The sequence below is a fragment of the Mytilus trossulus genome, unplaced genomic scaffold (assembly GCF_036588685.1).
Source record: "Mytilus trossulus isolate FHL-02 unplaced genomic scaffold, PNRI_Mtr1.1.1.hap1 h1tg000211l__unscaffolded, whole genome shotgun sequence".
Taxonomy (NCBI): domain Eukaryota; kingdom Metazoa; phylum Mollusca; class Bivalvia; order Mytilida; family Mytilidae; genus Mytilus; species Mytilus trossulus.
In genome coordinates, this window is record NW_026963311.1 from 1,001,807 (window position 1) to 1,024,644 (window position 22,838).

Below are 22,838 nucleotides of genomic sequence, written 5' to 3' on the forward strand. Positions count from 1 at the left end.
AATATTTATGTTGAAGGTTGCAAAGTTTTTACATATTTCTAAGAAGTGTAAAAATAATTTTATATCAACCTCTTTGCAAAGAGATAGGAGATTTAAACAGAGTAAAATACCTTGTCTAAATATCACAGTCTAAAACTACATTTAAATTATTCTTTACCTATACCATGCATATATATATATTATATTATCATTACGTTGCAATTTAAAAGGTTTAATTATGAACCGTTATGATTCCCGGAAAACATTTCTGAAAGATTTCTTTGTAAAGATTTATATCCCATGACATTACTATATAAGGTCCGATTTACTGTACTTCAGTTTGTCTAACGTAATTTTTGACACGAATGTGTATGCATATATATATGTAAGTAAAAACTGATTTATATTTTTCATTTTACTTTGAAAATCTTGAATTGTATCTGCTATCACACATTTTTCTTTAGGTCAAATAGTTATATATAACTTATACTGTAAATCGGGGTACATTGGGTAAACCTCGTATACAAATTCTGAAAGATATTTTTTTTTATTATTATTATAATTAGGGAAGATGTGCAGGCATAAGAAATAGTAGGTTTATTATAAACGTTTAATATGAAATGTGAGAAAGCATTCTATCAAGTGATGAATTTTTTTTCCACTTATTATATATATATAAATAATAATATGATTATAACATACCGAGTTTAGCAGTTAAAGTCCTTGGAAACAATGACGTGTTTTTTTCAAAGTAACAATATTATTAAAATTGTTGACTCATAAAATGCTGCAAATTTATTTTCTGAATTTGCGTATGTGAAAATATAAAAGTGGGAGTATGCTATATTTAGAAATTGACAATGGATTTTATTTAAATAGTCGTATTAAGGTGGTACCCAACACTTTCACTAAAATTAATTTGGCTCGTTTAATTTTCATAAACTTTTGTCAATGTATTGACTTGGACCCTTTAACAAAAATATAAAAATGTCAAAAATTTTGAACCAACCGTTTTGTCAGAAAAATTACACTGGTTATATAGCAGTTTGACAAACACCAATTTTGATCATTGAGAAGCTTAATATTCCCTTTACAACACAACGTCATTAAAACGTTTACTTGATTTTACAGAGTTAACTCCCTGTAGTGTTAGGAACCACCATTAGAGTGTTCTATTGACGCAACTATTGTTTGAAACTACACATACTATCTTAATTATTCGAACGAATACAATTTGTTAAAGTGGGAAATGTAACAGCTGGTTTTCCATTCGTTCTATTAGTTTGTATGGTCTAATAAAAGTTTGGTAATGTCATTTGGGTATTGACCTTACCCATCTTTAAATTTATCTTTAAATTCGTTTTTTTGTTTTGTTTTGTTAATATTTTGAAAAGGACATTAGGTTTCAAAATAAAATTCGCATTACTATAGGAATCAACTTCTTGTTGCCAACCGTTTTCCTACTCAGGTGAAACAGCATTTTTAAGGGATTGTCTAGGGAAGAATTGAAAGAGGCTAGCATTATCTGGTTACGTTCCGCAATATAGATGACCACATTGTATAGTTAAAACTTCTGTGAATATGTTGAAATCATCTACCACCTTTTGATAATATTTGTATCACCTTCAAGAGTTCAGGGGCCTGGTTTTCGAAAGTATCTTATGACTAAGACATGTCTTATGATGGTCTTAGGACATATCATAGTCGTAAGATATGTTTTCGAAAGTGTCCTAATTTACGATTTGTCATAACTTATGTCGTAAACTTAAGACCCCTCGCGACATGACTTATGATGGTCTTATGATTGTCTACAAAAATTTTAATTACTTTTCATGTATAATTTCGTGTTAATTGCAATAAAAATATTTGTTGTGTTTCTCAGTTAGCTAAATAGTAAAGATTCTATTTTTCTCAACTACGTGAATTAAAATTTGAATCTCCTGCGACATACAATTTGGATTTTTTTTTCTAACTCATGGTTTTGTATAATAAATATACATAATTTTTCGTTCCTAGTATATTTAATAGTACTATATTAACGTATGTGCACGGGCATTTCGTTAAGTGGGTACTCGAAATTAAATTCAATTAAATCTAAAAAGAATTCACAGTTAAATAACCATGCATGTTTGATAATACACGAAAACGAAGTTCTAGACATTATTATATAATACATGTACTAGTATTACAAATTAAGTTTAAACAAATTATCAACTCATATTTAAATTCCCTTTTGTATAAAATTTCAAGTTCATTTTAATAAAGAAAAAAAAAATATTCGTAAATATTAAGAATGGTTATAATTAATATGTTCATACTTTTCATTTTACGTTTTATATTTATCACTTTTTAATCATTATTTAAAATAATAGAAAATAATGTTCACTTATGACAGTCATAAGAGCATCATAGCTATGACTATCTTAAGACACCTTTGATTTACATCCTATGACATATCATATGATAGTCATAAGATGATCATAAAATATATCCTAAGATATATCTTATGACATATCTTATGATACTTTCGAAAACCAGGCCCATGATTTGAAATTTCATGATGACGACCATTCCAAATAAACGCTAAGAAACCTTGTGTTGATTAATTCTGTTCAATGCAATGTACCTTAATGAAAAATACTTTTTTTAAATTTTGTTATTGATACGGTTTTTCTATCAAAATATACATTTGTGAATTTGGACTTTTATTTTCTTTTAAATACCTACCTTACCTACAAGGCAATATTCATAATTACAAATGTATCATGTAAATCTTAAATCTATACTTGAGATATAATATCAGAAGTTGATCAACGACATTTATTTTGTTAAAAATTTGATGGGACGTATTACCTTTTTGAAACAATGATATATTACTTACCTGTTTATTCCGCTTGTGCAACTTATATATCTTAAACCACGATGACGTGGAATAATAATGAATCGGCGCTTTACATAAAATTTGAAATCATTCAAAATCCTACTAACACCTTTTTATTTTAAGACATATCCTGTTGTTCAGTGGTTGTCGCTTTGTGGACGATCCAGGTGTGGTTCATTGGTGTTTCTCGTTTCTAGCTTTTTGTTTATATATGAGACCTTCCGTTTTTCCCGTTTAAATTGTTTCATACTAGTCATTTTGGAGCCTTTCGTAGCTTTCTGTTCGTAGTAAGCCAACACTGCGACCTCTTTTTATGCATAGGGACTTAGATGGAGAATTATCTCATTGGCACTCTTACCACATCTCTTCTTATTTATACAGATGGCCTTAGTAAGGTTTTGCAGATCTTCTATGAGTATTTGCTTCATTACAAAGCTTAGGAACAACCCTGTTAAGCCAAAGCCGGGAAAGGCACCAGAGCTTTGCATAAAGGATAAATACATGATACATTAATTTAAAATAATCTGTAAAATATTGCAACAGCAAATTTCAATAACAAAAAATCTGTATTTTCATGCAAGTAACGAAGTTCACCAGGAGAGGCATCGACCCTGTGGTAGTAATAACATAAACAGTACACATTTTTTCTGAACCAGATGAGCATTTCGACAATCAATGTCTCCTCAGTGATGCTCGGGCCAATCATTTAAAAAAATTAAGGATCATTTAAGAATTGAATGCTTCTTTTTGTAAATTTATTGGGTGGTAAAAGCGTTGACCGAAGTACATTTTGTATGAAGCGCGGAAGCGCTTCATTCTAAAAATGTACGCACGGTCAACGCTTTTACAACCCTATAAAGTTTCAAAAAGAAGTATTCAATTCTTATAATTACATTTTTTTAGCTAAAATCATGAAAACACGATTTTTATCCAGTTTTATTTAATTCACCTGTGCACTTTTTTGTGGGACCTCGTGTCATCATGCATGATAAATGTTATTGTCTGATGCAATTGTTTACGGAATAACATGTTAGCCAATCAGAATAACGTATTATAATGAAACTTACATCTAATGTAATTATTACGCGATGTTTATTCATGGTGTGTAAAGATATACACTATGATCACTATCTGACGATCTTACTGATATGTATATGTATATACATAATTTTTTTTTCTTTAACATTCGAGATTAAACAAATGTTAACTATGTAGGGATGCATTTTTATTTTAAAAATAAGACACAAGTATTTTAACCACAATCGAAGAGGGAATAACAGTATAAACTGCTTACAGATTCCAGTGAAAATATACAACGAATCATTCAAGTACGTAGATAAAATATGTCTCACCTTGGTTAACACATTGTATATTTGTCAAACAAAGTCGGGTTCTAAATGTGAGAGTACAAATACTGCAAACAAGGAAGAATTGTATATTGAAAAAAAAGTCATTACGTGTAGTTTATTTTAACGTGTATTATCTTCAGTTCATGAAATGCAATTCCGATTCACACTGTAAGTATTCAAATTTGAACTAGATTCTAGAAATTTTGCCGATATAGTTAGCAGATTGTCACTCTTTGAAAGTGACGGCCTTAAAATGAGGACTTTTTAGAGCCCTATGGAATGACGGGTTGCCCTATAGTGATCAGTTTGTCCGTCCGTCCGTCTGTAACACATTGTGCCCGCTCTAAATCTAGAGATCTGTTATAATTGTGTACTTAATACTTGACATGTATTTTAAACAACACGAGAGGGTGTGTCATAATGTATGTACAACTTCTTAGGTCAAATATCAAGATCAAAAACTTTGGTTTCAATTCACAATCCTATGTCTTAAGGTAAATATACATTTGTAACCATAAGTTATTCACAGCAGGACCCACAGACATGGCTTCTATCTAAATGATGTCTAGTTTTACCTGTTTTGTGTCTTGAGCAAAAACTAAAGAAGATAGAATGAAACTAAACACACTTAAAGATTAGTAATACAAGATCAACAAATAGAGATTATTGTCATGAAATTTATTCTCGTCTACAATGTTGATCAGTGACCCTTGTTTGGTATGTACAGAGACCAAGGTGAGCGACACAGGCTCCTAGGGGTATGCAGTTTTTAAATACCAGGGTTCACCACAATAAATAGTATTAACTTTTTAAAACACAATTGAAGCATGAAATGAAGTTGAAATCTGATTATGTTCTAAAGACCGTTTTATAAAGGATCCTTTAATTTTCAGTTTACACTGGAAAGTTGTGGTAGAACATACTCCGAACAGAAAATGTATATTGAATCGAAAAAAGTTTCGTTTGATCTAAGTTGTAATATGTTTTGGTGATCGATTGGGAATATATGATATAGTACAGCACTTAATAACTGTAACAGTTGTTAACTAGAAAAAGTCATGTTTTAAAGTCAGGGGTACCTTTTTTATTATTCAAATTGTCTTTGAAAAACCTGGACCATTTGTATGAATACCCTGACATTTTACTGTTGCTCTCGAAAAAAAGCGGACAATTTTAACAATGATTTTTGTGGTTAATTACAAAGAAAAGTGTGTTTCATTGCTGCTCAAAGAATAAACATTATTCAAAATAAGGTAGGTAGATGTATGTGAAGTTAGCAGCCGGTTCGTTATTCGTTATTCGATATTCAATATCCAATCGGCTGCTAGCAGCCAGTTTGATATTCAAAATTTAGTGAAAAAATTACAAGATAATTAAACACTTGATAACATAAAAAGCATGATTTTCATATTTAAAAAGACTGATAAGATACGTAGGAAATCGTTAAATGACCTTTTAAAGCTGTCGTAATTTCTCGTCGTAATTTCTCGTTGTCCAAACCCTTTTCCATGTTGCATATTTGTCTTTATGTACTATAGAGTTTTGTCAATAAACGACTTCAAAGATGTACTTTTGTGTATAATATTTCTTAAGACAAAAAGAAAAACCCATAACTCTAGAAATATTTATAACTATAAAAATAGAAACATATATGGAAAGCCAAAAAAACAAAACAAATCATTCGAAAAATGTCAAAATTTTAGGACAAAGGGAACAGGGTAATGGTGAGAGCCCCCTGATGTCTCAATCTTTCTAATATTTGACAGACATTTAGTCAATAGGTAGATGCAAACGTAACTAAAAGGAATTTGGGTACACTTCCTGGCTTCAATGTTTACGGAGCGCCCAAAGTGCCAGTTGGATATTCAAAATATATAGCGAAAACCTACCCGAGACCGCTTAAATGAGGTTGAGACCCCCCGGGTCTTTCAATGTCCATAAAATTCAACCAAATCATTGACTCTGTATATCTAAAGGTTGTATTAGATGGATTTACCAGAATAACGTCATCTTCTATATCTACGGAGGGCTAAGATTGTCACTTTTCCGTCGAAAAATGTCAAAATTTTAGGACAAAGGGCACAGGGTAATGGTGAGAGCCCCCTGATCTCTCAATCTTTCTAATATTTGACAGACATTTAGTCAATAGGTAGATACAAACGTGACTAAAAGGAATTTGGGTACACTTCCTGGCTTCTATGTTTACGGAGCGCCCAAAGTGCCAGTTGGATATTCAAAATATATAGCGAAAACCTACCCGAGACCGCTTAAATGAGGTTGAGACCCCCCGGGTCTTTCAATGTCCATAAAATTCAACCAAATCATTGACTCTGTATATATAAAGGTTGTATTAGATGGATTTACTAGAATAACGTCATCTTCTATATCTACGGAGGGCTAAGATTGTCACTTTTCAGTCGAAAAATGTCAAAATTTTAGGACAAAGGGCACAGGGTAATGGTGAGAGCCCCCTGATCTCTCAATCTTTCTAATATTTGACAGACATTTAGTCAATAGGTAGATACAAACGTGACTAAAAGGAATTTGGGTACACTTCCTGGCTTCTATGTTTACGGAGCGCCAAAAGTGCCAGTTGGATATTCAAAATATATAGCGAAAACCTACCCGAGACCGCTTAAATGAGGTTGAGACCCCCCGGGTCTTTCAATGTCCTTAAAATTCAACCAATTCATTGACTCTGTATATATAAAGATTGTATTAGATGGATTTACCAGAATAACGTCATCTTCTATATCTACGGAGGGCTAAGATTGTCACTTTTCCGTCGAAAAATGTCAAAATTTTAGGACAAAGGGCACAGGGTAATGGTGAGAGCCCCCTGATCTCTCAATCTTTCTAATATTTGACAGACATTTAGTCAATGGGTAGATACAAACGTGACTAAAAGGAATTTGGGTACACTTCCTGGCTTCTATGTTTACGGAGCGCCCAAAGTGCCAGTTGGATATTCAAAATATATAGCGAAAACCTACCCGAGACCGCTTAAATGAGGTTGAGACCCCCCGGGTCTTTCAATGTCCATAAAATTCAACCAAATCATTGACTCTGTATATATAAAGGTTGTATTAGATGGATTTACTAGAATAACGTCATCTTCTATATCTACGGAGGGCTAAGATTGTCACTTTTCAGTCGAAAAATGTCAAAATTTTAGGACAAAGGGCACAGGGTAATGGTGAGAGCCCCCTGATCTCTCAATCTTTCTAATATTTGACAGACATTTAGTCAATAGGTAGATACAAACGTGACTAAAAGGAATTTGGGTACACTTCCTGGCTTCTATGTTTACGGAGCGCCAAAAGTGCCAGTTGGATATTCAAAATATATAGCGAAAACCTACCCGAGACCGCTTAAATGAGGTTGAGACCCCCGGGTCTTTCAATGTCCATAAAATTCAACCAAATCATTGACTCTGTATATATAAAGGTTGTATTAGATGGATTTACCAGAATAACGTCATCTTCTATATCTACGGAGGGCTAAGATTGTCACTTTTCCGTCAAAAAATGTCAAAATTTTAGGACAAAGGGCACAGGGTAATGGTGAGAGCCCCCTGATCTCTCAATCTTTCTAATATTTGACAGACATTTAGTCAATGGGTAGATACAAACGTGACTAAAAGGAATTTGGGTACACTTCCTGGCTTCTATGTTTACGGAGCGCCCAAAGTGCCAGTTGGATATTCAAAATATATAGCGAAAACCTACCCGAGACCGCTTAAATGAGGTTGAGACCCCCCGGGTCTTTCAATGTCCATAAAATTCAACCAAATCATTGACTCTGTATATATAAAGGTTGTATTAGATGGATTTACCAGTATAACGTCATCTTCTATATCTACGGAGGGCTAAGATTGTCACTTTTCAGTCGAAAAATGTCAAAATTTTAGGACAAAGGGCACAGGGCTATGGTGAGAGCCCCCTGATCTCTCAATCTTTCTAATATTTGACAGACATTTAGTCAATAGGTAGATACAAACGTGACTAAAAGGAATTTGGGTACACTTCCTGGCTTCTATGTTTACGGAGCGCCCAAAGTGCCAGTTGGATATTCAAAATATATAGCGAAAACCTACCCGAGACCGCTTAAATGAGGTTGAGACCCCCCGGGTCTTTCAATGTCCAAATAAATTCAACCAAATCATTAACTCTGTATATATAAAGGTTGTATTAGATGGATTTACCAGAATAACGTCATCTTCTATATCTACGGAGGGCTAAGATTGTCACTTTTCCGTCGAAAAATGTCAAAATTTTAGGACAAAGGGCACAGGGTAATGGTGAGAGCCCCCTGATCTCTCAATCTTTCTAATATTTGACAGACATTTAGTCAATAGGTAGATACAAACGTGACTAAAAGGAATTTGGGTACACTTCCTGGCTTCTATGTTTACGGAGCGCCCAAAGTGCCAGTTGGATATTCAAAATATATAGTGAAAACCTACCTGAGACCGCTTAAATGAAGGTAAGACCCCCTGGTCTTTCAATGTCAATAAAATTGAAAAAAAATCATAGACTCTGTATATATAAAGGTTGTATTAGAAGGATTTTCCAGAATATTGTCATATTCGATATCTATGGAGGGCTTAAATTGTCACTTTTCAGCTAAAAATTATCAAAATTTTAGAACAAAGGGCACAGGGCTATGGTGATAGCCCCCTGATCTCTCAATCGGCCTAATATTAGGTAGACATTTAGTCAACAGGTAGATACAAACGTGACTAAAAGGAATTTGGGTACACTTCCTGTCTTTCATGTTTACGGAGCGCCCAAAGTGCCAGTTGGATATTCAAAATATATAGTGAAAACCTACCTGAGACCGCTTAAATGGGGGTGAGGCCCCCTGGTCTTTCAATGTCCATAGAATTAAATGAAATCATAGACTCTGTATATATAAAGGTTGTATTTGAAGGATTTCCCAGATTATTGTCATATTCGATATCTATGGAGGGCTTATATTGTCACTTTTCAGCTAAAAATTATCAAAATTTTAGGACAAAGTGCATAGGGCTATATCGATAGCCCCCTGATCGCTCATTCTGCCTAATATTAAGCAGACATTAAGTCTACAGGTAGATACAAACGTGACTAAAAGGAATTTGCGTACACTTCCTGCCTTTCATGTTTACAGAGCGCCCAAAGTGCCAGTTGGATATTCAAAATATATAGTGAAAACCTACCTGAGACCGCTTAAATGAGGGTGAGACCCCCCTGGTCTTTCACTGTCCATAACATTGAATAAAATCACAGACTCTGTATATATAAAGGTTGTATTAGATGGATTTACCAGAATAACGTCATCTTCTATATCTACGGAGGGCTAAGATTGTCACTTTTCCGTCGAAAAATGTCAAAATTTTAGGACAAAGGGCACAGGGTAATGGTGAGAGCCCCCTGATCTCTCAATCTTTCTAATATTTGACAGACATTGAGTCAATAGGTAGATACAAACGTGACTAAAAGGAATTTGGATACACTTCCTGGCTTCTATGTTTACGGAGCGCCCAAAGTGCCAGTTGGATATTCAAAATATATAGCGAAAACCTACCGGAGACCGCTTAAATGAGGTTGAGACCCCCCGGGTCTTTCAATGTCCATAAAATTCAACCAAGTCATTGACTCTGTATATATAAAGGTTGTATTAGATGGATTTATCAGAATAACGTCATCTTCTATATCTACGGAGGGCTAAGATTGTCACTTTTCAGTCGAAAAATGTCAAAATTTTAGGACAAAGGGCACAGGGTAATGGTGAGAGCCCCCTGATCTCTCAATCTGTCTAATATTTGACAGACATTTAGTCAATAGGTAGATACAAACGTGACTAAAAGGAATTTGGGTACACTTCCTGGCTTCTATGTTTACGGAGCGCCAAAAGTGCCAGTTGGATATTCAAAATATATAGCGAAAACCTACCCGAGACCGCTTAAATGAGGTTGAGACCCCCCGGGTCTTTCAATGTCCATAAAATTCAACCAAATCATAGATTCTATATATATACAGATTGTATTAAAAGGGGGATGTTCTTGGACGGACTGTTTACTCCAGATCAGATCAGACCTGAACCCTAGTAGAATCGAGTTGTTTTAAGTACAAACCGTCACCGTAGGTTGAAGTTAGCTTGGCGGGGAGAGATTTACAGACCTATACCATGCACCTTCACACAACCATCCCGTTTGATGTAAAATCCAGGTCCAAATGCATAGTTGACGGCTATTTCACACATGCAACTTATAAGGGCTCCAACACTTCATGCTGGCAGAATTGTGTTCGCCAACATAGGAAGGGCTCGCATAGCCATTCCCGCTAACATGGATAGGAATCCCTTTCTTTTTGAATGTTTTTCTTCAATTGGGTAGTGCTTTTTTCCAGAGTCATACCACTAGAACCTTTTCTAGGAGCTTGGTGATCTTTTCAATCTGTTGCAGGGTAAGCAACATTGTGTGTGCACCTTGCAGGTTTGTGTGGGATAAACGAATGGTGACTGGGCAACCTTTTTTGGCTGCTTTCTGTAATTTATTAGCTTGACCTTTTATCAAGTTCAAACCGTATTTTGATAGACTATTTATGCATACCTCGCGAAAATGGAAGCGAATGGTGAGATGTTCACTGCGGAGATTGATAGGATCGCCGTTTCGATCGGTGAGGTATGTCTGCTTGCGATTGATGGTTCTCAAGGTCATGGGTAAGTTTTTTGGGTTTTGAATGATCTTTATCCCGAGATCGATTGCAGGGGAAAAGCTGTAGATAGTGGACTGTTGGGTGACGTGTACGTAGCTTCCATTGATGATGATACTGTTCACCAGGATGCTTCTGATGCTAATAATGTATCTACCCTCTGTAACCTTTGTAACCGTTTGTTGCCCGATCAAATGTGTAGAGTTGTCGCTTAAATCCCAATATGGTGTTCGATTCCTTAAATTGTAGTTAGGGGAGGGGGTTAAACCAGGTAAGATTGCGACTATCATTTCCAGAGACAAGAATGTAAACTCTTGTTTTGGGTCTGTGGTGTTGACGATTTGTTGCATCAGTATGGTGTCCATTTATTTATTAAAACATTACGTTCAACTTCGGACCGTCCGATTCGAACTGAAGGACTCCTACGGACATTGCAAGTGCAAATTTCTTTTTTTTTTTTCTATTTTTTTAACAACATAATAATATTTATTCATCTAATCTTGCTTGTTACAAGTTTCACCAAGAGTCCTAGCTTCTCTTGATTTACCCTGTTACACTCCACTGATTATCCAGGGAAATAAACAGCTGACCCAACTTATTAACTTATAAAAAATAATATAATGGTTGTATAAGTTGTCTTATGCAGAGATTTATCAATGCTAAAAAAGTGCAAATTCTTCGGTGTTGGTGGGAACATTACGCTCGAATTCCGCTCGAATCTGGATGTCCACTCGGACTGATGACTTCCATCGATGACAAACAGCGGCTATAAGTCAATGAAACCAGAGGGGTTGACGCCACCGTTACTGAGGAGGGTGTCAGTGTTGTAGAATTTCTTTCTGAAGTCTACAGCCTTCTTGAACACTATGGCAACCTTGTTTTGTGAGAAACCGGCATTAAAGTGGACGACTGAGCAGTGATCGAACACGGGAGCATTATGGATTTTGTCATTATCTCTGTCGGGTTGGAAGGCAACGGTTATATATCTAGGCTTTTCGCGACCACTATTGGCAGCTAGGCAGCACTTAAACTGTGAGGCTTGGGGAACGGCTATGAAATCGCAATGTTTCATGCAAAATCCACAGTGGATCTTGAATTTATTCTGGATGGTTTTGTACAGTTGCATCTTGTTTTCGTCTGCAGGAGTGACGTGAGGGAGGAACCAAGAGATCTAAACCAGGATTATTTTTTTCCACGTTATTGACGGCTGCTGTCCTAAGAAACATATGCATCTGAATTGCGACCGAGTGGGAGTTTGTGCCCGTACAATATTTTGTTGTAATCATCCCAAAATATGTTTCAGGGGGATGGCAAACGAGTACGATCCTTTGTTGGTGGTCTTGGTGATAATGAATCCATGGCAGGCTGCAAATCCATTGTTCTCAGCCTCGGCGTCGGTGGAAGAATCCTTATGCCACAGTTTGGATCCTGCGATTTTGAGAAGTCGTCGGGGTAGGTTAACATTCCCACCATAGTGGTGGCGATGCCGGGGTCGTTAATGTGTTCAATTTGCTGGCCGGAGAGTCGATAACAGATAGTTTTGAAGAGATACATGATACCATTGTGAATGAGATCAACGTCTGCATATGGAGTGCCGTCGTGCTTTTGAAGTCGCCCTTCTACCAAGAGATAACGCTCGGTTTGGTGGAGGAACAGGTCCTCCGTTTCGATGTTGATCCAGAGTTGGTAAGTTGGGCGCCGGCTCAAGGTTTTGAATACGTGAACTTGGTATTTATATTTTTGAAGACTTTCATCGAAGGTAAACCCTTCTATGATTGTAAGGATGTCAGACATTATGTATTTATTTATAGCGTTGGAGGAAGTTGTGGATGGTAGCGATGCCACGACCAGAGATGAGATTGCTTTACTGGGTTTGGTTGTGGGGCTTACTGCGTTTAACACTTAGCTGTTGATTGGGTTTGCTGCGTTGGCCACTGGGTTTTCGAGGGCGGGTCACTTTGTCAACGACATGGTCGACGACTTTGGCTACCACCTTTTTAACTCCTATCATTGCTGCATTGGTGGCAGCGCTCATAGCCTTACTTTCAAGGTCTTGACAGCAAAGGAGGTGAACATGCGACCAGCGATCGATACCGCCGATAGTGTCAAACAAACTTCTACCACCGTATGCATACTTTAGAGCAAAACCTTTCTTAATTCATATTACGATGGAGTTGCTTATATTCCTTGATACTGAAGTGTTCACCTTTCTTCATGGCATCACGGATCGCTACAATTGCGTTGCGCACACCATTGTTTCCAGCACGGTAGCCAGCGTTGCACAGATCCAAGCGATAGAGGAGCTGGTCAAAGTCGGAGGGTAGAAATAAGGTTTGAAGTCCGCTACAATGCTCATCTTGCTTAAGATGTGCGACACAATCTTCTTTGTTGCCTTAGGGTTCTCGAGAGGTTTAACTTGAAGTTTTAAAATTGCCTTCGATGTCCAGCCCTTTTTTCAGAGGTCCACTGTGCAATCTTTTCTCCGATCTTTTCATCCATCTCCTCAAGGCCTAGGTTTCAAGCAATTCCGTGATTGAGGTGAAAATCTGGTTTCCCGAGTGAAAGTATCCCTCGTTCTCATCATCCATCTTACCTGTTTGGTTAATCGTCACTGTGCAGCATTAAATTGACTGTTTAATACTTTTTATCCTTGCAATGCACAATCGTCTATAAGTTCCACCCTTGACATCCGAGAGACCTCAAGGTCTTCACATTCATGTCAATAATGGGGTCATTTTTCAAGTAGTTAATACATCTTTAAAGGTTTTTTCAGTGGATGTACCTCAATTTTATCCCCAATGGCTTTCCTATCTTCTCTGAATTTTCCTGTGACTTCTCCAGTAGTCGATCTTTCGACATCCTGCTAACCCCTATCAACTAATCCTTTTTGGCCTGGGTGATAATATTCTTCCTCGTATAGGGTTGGGACAACGCTCAAATAATGTTGATCTTCGTTCCGATCAACTGAACCAACTGATCCTTCCTCATCCGGGAGTACCATCGGAAGTGGTTCATTTTGGCAATACCTCTCAGGGCATTAACGTTTTCAACAACGAATTCCAGCTATTTTAAGCTATTGGATCCATGTCTTTATCCTAACAATCCAAAATAAAATCATTTTAGGTCACCCAAAACAAATATTCCCAATTCTTATGGGTTTTCAAAAAATATTAAATTCGTAGTAATCGCCTGTTTTTTTCATCCCAAAGCTCACAATTTGTAGAGCTCAATCGGTCTCTCTCTTTGCCAAGACGGTGGTCAGCTGTTTGTTTAATCTATCACAACCCCAAGTGGGGACAGTTGCCCCCTTCCAACATAAGGTTATAATTTTTGACTACCTATTAACTATATGTCTGCTTAATATTAGGCAGATTTAGAGATCAGGGGGCTATAGCCCTGAGCCCTTTGTCCTAAAATTTTGATAATTTTTAGCTAGCTGAAAAGAGACAATATAAGCCCTCCATAGATATCGAATATGACAATATTCTGGGAAATCCTTCAAATACAACCTTTTTATATACAGAGTCTATGATATTTTCAATTTTATGGACATTGAAAGACCCTCACCCTCATTTAAGCGGTCTTAGGTAGGTTTTCACTATATGTTTTAAATATCCAACTGGCACTTTGGGCGCTCCGTAAGCATGAAAGACAGGAAGTGTACCTTAATTCTTTTAAGTCACGTTTGTATCTACCTGTTGACTAAATGTCTGTCAAATATTAGGCAGATTGAGAGATCAGGGAGCTATCGCCATAGCCCTGTGCCCTTTGTTCTAAAATTTTGATAATTTTTAGCTGAAAAGTGACAATATAAGCCCTCTATAGATATCGAATATGACAATATTCTTGGAAATCCTTCTAATACAACCTTTATATATACAGAGTCTATAATTTTGTTCAAAGTTATGGACATTGAAAGACCAGAGGGGTCTCACCCTCATTTAAGCGGCCTCGGGTAAGTTTTCACTATATATTTTGAATATCCAACTGGCACTTTGGGCGCTCAGTAAACATGAAAGACAGGATGTGTACCAAAATTCCTTTTAGTCACGTTTATATCTACCTGTTGACTAAATGTCTGCTTAATATTAGGCAGATTGAGAGATCAGGGAGCTTTCGCCATAGCCCAATGCCCTTTGTCCTAAAATTTTGATAATTTTTATCCGAAAAGTGACAATATAAGCCCTCCATAGATATCGAATATGACAATATTCTGGTAAATCCTTCTAATGCAACCTTTATATATACAAAGTCTATGATTTTAATCAATTTTATGGACATTGAAAGACCTGGGGGTCTCACCCTCATGTAAGCGGTCTCAGGTAGGTTTTCACTATATATTTTGAATATCCAACTGGCATTTTGGGCGCTCCGTAAACATGAAAGACAGAAAGTGTACCTAAATTCCATTTAGTCACGTTTGTATCTACCTGTTGACTAAATGTCTGCTTAATATTAGGCAGATTGAGAGATCAGGGGGGCTATTGCCATAGCCCTGTGCCCTTTGTCCTAAAATTTTGATAATTTTAAGCTGAAAAGTGACAATATAAGCCCTCCATAGATATCGAATATGATAATATTCTGGGAAATCCTTCTAATACAACCTTTATATAAACAGAGTCTATGATTTTAATCAATTTTATGGACATTGAAAGACCAGGGGGGTCTCACCCTCATTTAAGCGGTCTCAGGTAGGTTTTCACTATATATTTTGAATATCCAACTGGCAATTTGGGCGCTTGTAACATGAAAGACAAGAAGTGTACCCAAATTCCTTTTAGACAGGTTTGTATCTACCTGTTGACTAAATGTCTGCTTAATATTAGGCAGATTGAGAGATCAGGGAGCTTTCGCCATAGCCCTATGCCCTTTGTCCTAAAATTTGATAATTTTTATCTGAAAAGTGACAATATAAGCCCTCCATAGATATCGAATATGACAATATTCTGGGAAATCCTTCTAATGCAACCTTTATATATACAAAGTCTATGACTTTATTCAATTTTATGGACATTGAAAGACCAGGGAAATCTAATCCTCATTTAGGCGGTCTCAGGTAGGTTTTCACTATATATTTTGAATATCCAACTGGCACTTTGGGCGCTCCGTAAACATGAAAGACAGAAAGTGTACCCAAATTCCTTTTAGTCACGTTTGTATCTACCTGTTGAATAAATGTCTGCTTAATATTAGGTAGATTGAGAGATCCGGGGGCTATCGCGATAGCCCTGTGCCCTGTGTCCCAAAATTTTGATAATTTTTAGCTGAAAAGTGACAATATAAGCCCTCCATAGATATCGAATATGGCAATATTCTGGGAATTCCTTCTAATACAACCTTTATATATACAGAGTCTGTGATTTATTCAATGTTATGGACAGTGAAAGACCAGGGGGGTCTCACCCTCATTTAAGCGGTGTCAGGTAGGTTTTCACTATATATTTTGAATATCCAACTGGCACTTTGGGTGCTCTGTAAACATGAAAGGCAGGAAGTGTACGCAAATTCCTTTTAGTCACGTTTGTATCTACCTGTAGACTTAATGTCTGCTTAATATTAGGCAGAATGAGCGATCAGGGGGCTATCGATATAGCCCTATGCACTTTGTCCTAAAATTTTTATAATTTTTAGCTGAAAAGTGACAATATAAGCCCTCCATAGATATCGAATATGACAATATTCTGGGAAATCCTTCTAATTTAACCTTTATATATACAGAGTCTATGATTTTAATCAATTTTATGGACATTTTAAGACCAGGGGGTCTCACCCTCATTTAAGCGGTTTCAGGTAGCTTTTCACTATATATTTTGAATATCAAACTGGCACTTTGGGCGCTCGTAACATGAAAGACAGGAAGTGTACCCAAATTCCTTTTAGTCACGTTTGTATCTACCTGTAGACTTAATGTCCGCTTAATATGAGCAGAATTGGAGATCAGGGGGCTATCGCCATAGCCCTGTGCCCTTTGTCCTTACATTTTGATAATTTTTATCTGAAAAGTGACAATATAAGCCCTCCATAGATATCGAATATGACAATATTCGGGGAAATCCTTCTAAAACAACCTTTATATATACAGAGTCTTTGATTTTTTTCTTCAATTTTATGGACATTGAAAGACCAGGGGGTCTCACCTTCATTTAAGCAGTCTCAGGTAGGTTTTCACTATATATTTTGAATATCCAACTGGCACTTTGGGCGTACCGTAAACATGAAAGACCGGTAGTGTACCCGAATTCCTTTTATTCACGTTTGTATCTACCTGTTGACTAAATGTTTGCTTAATATTAGGCAGATTGAGAGATCCGGGGGCTATCGCGATAGCCCTGTGCCCTGTGTCCCAAAATTTTGATAATTTTTAGCTGAAAAGTGACAATATAAGCCCTCCATAGATATCGAATATGGCAATATTCTGGGAATTCCTTCTAATACAACCTTTATATATACAGAGTCTGTGATTTATTCAATGTTATGGACAGTGAAAGACCAGGGGGGTCTCACCCTCATTTAAGCGGTGTCAGGTAGGTTTTCACTATATATTTTGAATATCCAACTGGCACTTTGGGCGCTCTGTAAACATGAAAGGCAGGAAGTGTACGCAAATTCCTTTTAGTCACGTTTGTATCTACCTGTAGACTTAATGTCTGCTTAATATTAGGCAGAATGAGCGATCAGGGGGCTATCGATATAGCCCTATGCACTTTGTCCTAAAATTTTGATAATTTTTAGCTGAAAAGTGACAATATAAGCCCTCCATAGATATCGAATATGACAATATTCTGGGAAATCCTTCTAATTTAACCTTTATATATACAGAGTCTATGATTTTAATCAATTTTATGGACATTTTAAGACCAGGGGGTCTCACCCTCATTTAAGCGGTTTCAGGTAGCTTTTCACTATATATTTTGAATATCAAACTGGCACTTTGGGCGCTTGTAACATGAAAGACAGGAAGTGTACCCAAATTCCTTTTAGTCACGTTTGTATCTACCTGTAGACTTAATGTCCGCTTAATATGAGCAGAATGGGAGATCAGGGGGCTATCGCCATAGCCCTATGCCCTTTCTCCTAAAATTTTGATATTATCTGAAAAGTGACATTATAAGCCCTCCATAGATATCGAATATGACAAAATTCTGGGAAATCCTTCTAATACAACCTTTATATATACAGAGTCAATGATTTCATTTAACTTTATGGACATTGAAAGACCAATGGGGTCTCACCCTCATTTCAGTGGTCTCAGGTAGGTTTTCACTATATATTTTGAATATCCAACTGGCACTTTGGGCGCTCCGTTAACATAAAAGACAGGAAGTGTACCCAAATTCCTTTTAGTCACGTTTGTATCTACCTGTTGACTAAATGTCTGCCTAATATTAGGCCGATTGAGAGATCAGGAACCTATCGCCATAGCCCTGTGCCCTTTGTCCTAAAATTTTGATAATTTTTAGCTGAAAAGTGACAATATAAGCCCTCCATAGATATCGAATATGACAATATTCTGGGAAATCCTTATAATACAACCTTTATATATACAGAGTCTATGATTTTTTTTCAATTTCATTGACGTTGAAAGACCTGGGGAGTCTCACCTTCATTTAAGCGGTCTAAGGTAGGTTTTCACTATATATTTTGAATATCCAACTGGCACTTTGGGCGCTCCGTAAACATGAAAGAAAGGAAGTGTACCCAAAGTCCTTTTAGTCACATATGTATCTACTTGTTGACTAAATGTCTGCTTAATATTAGGCAGATTGAGAGATCAGGGGGCTATCGTTATAGCCCTGTGCCCTTTGTCCTAAAATTTTGATAATTTTTAGCTGAAAAGTGACAATATAAGCCCTCATTAGATATCGAATATGATAATATTCTGGGAAATCCTTCTAATACATCCTTTATATATACAGAGTCTATGATTTTAATTAGTTTTATGGACATTGAAAGACCAGGGGGGTCTCATCCTCATTTAAGCGGTCTCAGGTAGGTTTTCACTATATATTTTGAATATCCAACTGGCACTTTGGGCGCTCCGTAAAAATGAAAGACAGGAAGTGTACCCAAATTCCATTTAGTCATGTTTGTATCTACCTGTGGACTAAATGTCTGCTAAATATTAGGCCGATTGAGAGATCGGGTGGCTATCGCCATAGCCGGATGCCCTTTGTCCTAAAATTTTGATAATTTTTAGCTGAAAGTGACAATATAAGCCCTCCATAGATATCGAATATGACAATTTTCTGGAAAATCCTTCAAATACAACCTTTATATATACAGAGTCTATGATTTCGTTTAATTTTATGGACATTGAAAGACCAGGGGGGTCTCACCCTCATTTAAGCGATCTCAGGTAGGTATTCACTATATATTTTGAATATCCAACTGGCACTTTGGGCGCTCCGTAAACATGAAAGACGGGAAGTGTACCAAAATTCCTTTTAGTCACGTTTGTATCTACCTGTTGACTAAATGTCTGCCTAATATTAGGCCGATTGAGAGAGCAGGGGCTATCGCCATAGCCCTGTGCCCTTTGTCCTAAAATTTTGATAATTTTTAGCTGAAAAGTGACAATATAAGCCCTCCATAGATATCGAATATGACAATATTCTGGGAAATCCTTCTAATACAACCTTTATATATACAGAGTCTATGATTTTTTTTCAATTTCATTGACGTTGAAAGACCAGGGGGGTCTCACCTTCATTTAAGCGGTCTCAGGTAGGTTTTCACTATATATTTTGAATATCCAACTGGCACTTTGGGCGCTCCGTAAACATGAAAAAAAGGAAGTGTACCCAAAGTCCTTTTAGTCACATTTTTATCTACTTGTTGACTAAATGTCTGCTTAATATTAGGCAGATTGAGAGATCAGGGGGCTATCGGCATAGCCCTGTGCCCTTTGTCCTAAAATTTTGATAATTTTTAGCTGAAAAGTGACAATATAAGCCCTCATTAGATATCAAATATGATAATATTCTGGGAAATCCTTCTAATACAACCTTTATATATACAGAGTCTATGATTTTAATTAGTTTTATGGACATTGAAAGACCAGGGGGAGTCTCATCCTCATTTAAGCGGCCTCAGGTAGGTTTTCACTATATATATTTTGAATATCCAACTGGCACTTTGGGCGCTCCGTAAACATGAAAGACGGGAAGTGTACCCAAATTCCTTTTAGTCACGTTTGTATCTACCTGTTGACTAAATGTCTGCCAAATATTAGGCAGATTGAGAGATCAGGGGGCTATCGCCATAGCCTTGTGCCATTTGTCCTAATTTTTTTATAATTTTTAGCTGAAAAGTGACAACATAACCCCTCCATAGATATCGATTATGACAATATTCTGGGAAATCCTTCTAACACAACCTTTATATATACAGAGTTTATGATTTTATTCAATTTTATGGACATTGAAAGACCAGGGGGTCTCACCCTCATTTAAGCGGTCTCAGGTAGGTTTTCACTATATATATTTTTCTTTTTTGGGCTTTCCATAAATATTTCTATTTATATTTCTTAATGATTTCTAGAGTAAGCGGATTTTCTTTTTGTTTTAAGAAATATCATGTTTAAAAGCAAATCTTTGAACATTTTTTTTGACAACAATCTATATTATATAAAGACAAATATGCAACTTAGCCGAAAAGGGTTTATATTCTCGGACAACGAGAACTTACAACAGCTTGAAGAGGTCATTTTTACGATTTCCTACGTATCTTATCAGTCCTCTTAACTATGAAAATCATGTTTTTAATGTTATCAAGTATTTCTTTTTTTATGATTTTAAACAAAATTTTGAATATCCAACCGAATGCTAGCAGCCGGTTGGATATTGAATATCGAATATCGAATAACGAACCGGCTGCTAACTTCACATACATGGTAGGTAGTCATATTAAAACCTAATAAAGTATCATAATTATGAAATATCAGTTATTTGATTCTATCTCATGTTTTATCACTCGAAAAAGAAAACTTAACTCGCCCCCGAATGGGCCGATGGATTCGATAAACCACGTTCCCAGCCGGACACTATTCCTACCGTGCTTTCATTTACCCAGATACCCCGTATCATTGAATAAAAACAGAAATTGTCCAGCACATATTTGTTTTTATTCATTAAGAAGATTACCACACAGGTAAAGCCGATTTTTAATGAATATAGGTTCATTATTTTAAAACGTTCTTTTTAAAACAATTCTTTTTTCAGTAAAATTTCTTGGGAAATAAACCGATCATTGACCCAATGATTTATCATTTGTACGCCGGATGCACATGTCGTCTTTATAATTGTCATCAGTGACACTCAAATCAACCTAAATCTTGCAAAGAGTACAAAGTTCGGAACGGGACAATATCCATTTGTATTCAAGGGGCATCAGCTTACCAATTCGTTTTCACCGATTTGACTCAAATTTGATTTACTAAAACTTTGACTTGGTACAGGCTTTTTCATATGTAGAAAATGGTTGATGAAACCTGGTTTTATAGCGTTAAACCGCTCATTTGGTACGAAAGTCTCATCAAATTCCGTTATATTTACAATGATGCGTGAACTAAACAGACACACTAAACAAAATAGTCAAATATGGGTACAGCCGTCATCATCGTGTTACAATTTTAAAAGAAACAATTTAACAAAACACAAAAGCGTCTATCAAATTAAAAACACATTCATTGCTTCGCGTGTCTGACGTCACAAAATTTATACGTCACATATTTTTGTCGTTCAATGTTTATTCAAACAATTTTAAAATCTCACATGGGCAATGTTAGCATACAGGGTTAAAAAATCAAAAGTATGTAAGAATTAATTTCATAAATAGACCGAGATTTAAAATAGCCCAAAAGTTCTATAGAATTTAAATGATTCCACAAATGGTTCATTCCACTAAGCGATAAAATAATTTTGACGTTTGTGGTTCGGTAAACGGAAAAAAAGTCACGGGAAGAAAAGTCACAAAATCAACAGTCCCTGTTAGTATTAATGGCAATGAGTTGTTTGTTTAACACTGAATTGAAGGAATAATACTTTATCTTCAAAAATCAAAATAACTTGTGATCAAGTCATATACTGAACTTCTAACTTGAAATCAAATTGAAGGAAATTGTTGCTGTTTAACGTGGTTCAACGTATTTTCTAATTTATAATAGAAATAGAACATAATGACATATAATAGAACAATAACATGCTGACAGGATCGTTTCAAGTACAGAGTCACGTTATAAAAACCAAAGAAACACAAAAGGTCGCATATACAAAACACACCAGCAAAAATGAAAGATAATACAAACACATTTACGGGATGTATAAGTACCGAGCCACGTTAAAAAAAACAATTCAACTGTAAAAGTTATATTAAAAATAGAACAAAGACAAATGAAAGAACAATATTACACGTTGTTAAGATGATAAACAACGTTAGTACGCAGCATCTATACACCAAGACCATCATGTGTTATTGTGATGTTGATACGGAATATTTATCTTTTTTCTCTAATTGAACTTAATTCTTACTTATGTCTACTTAATTTTATGACATGTGAAAACAGACGTATATGTCTGACAAGTGTCAAGATACACAAGTCTAATTGAACTTAATTAAGTCTACTTAGGCCGTGTTCACATTTACCTAAATTCGGTGTTGTGTTAGTGTAACTCACACGTAAACTAAACACAATTGCGTTCCCATTGATAAAACTCAATGTTTACATGTAGTTTAAATCATGTTTTATCTACACACAGTCGATAGTCAATGTAGGCCTTGTGTAGGTTAAGTGTACACAAAACTAGGCATTTAGGACATTAATTTTACCGTGAATATATTTAAGGAGGATACTATTTTTGAGTAAAATTGATATTTTTGATAATTATTAGTATACTAGTAGTTCTTGTCTAAATTTTACAGATTTTTTTTTGT

The 22,838-nt window shown here is 35.9% G+C and overlaps 1 protein-coding gene across 4 annotated transcripts in view; it reads left to right on the forward strand.

The window, feature by feature from the left end:
• The window catches only part of LOC134701064 (caspase-3-like), an 85,059-nt gene that overhangs the window by 34,744 nt on the left and 27,477 nt on the right, over positions 1-22,838 (forward strand). Inside the window, exon 1 of one of the 4 annotated variants that reach the window (XM_063562207.1) lies at positions 298-364. The exons of 2 other annotated variants lie outside the window; for them this stretch is intronic. In XM_063562207.1, coding sequence (XP_063418277.1) covers positions 345-364 — 20 coding nt within the window. In that variant the 5' untranslated portion in view covers positions 298-344. Of the gene's footprint in view, positions 1-297; positions 365-22,838 lie in introns of those variants that run through there. One more of the 4 variants, XM_063562208.1, reaches the window with a different exon arrangement.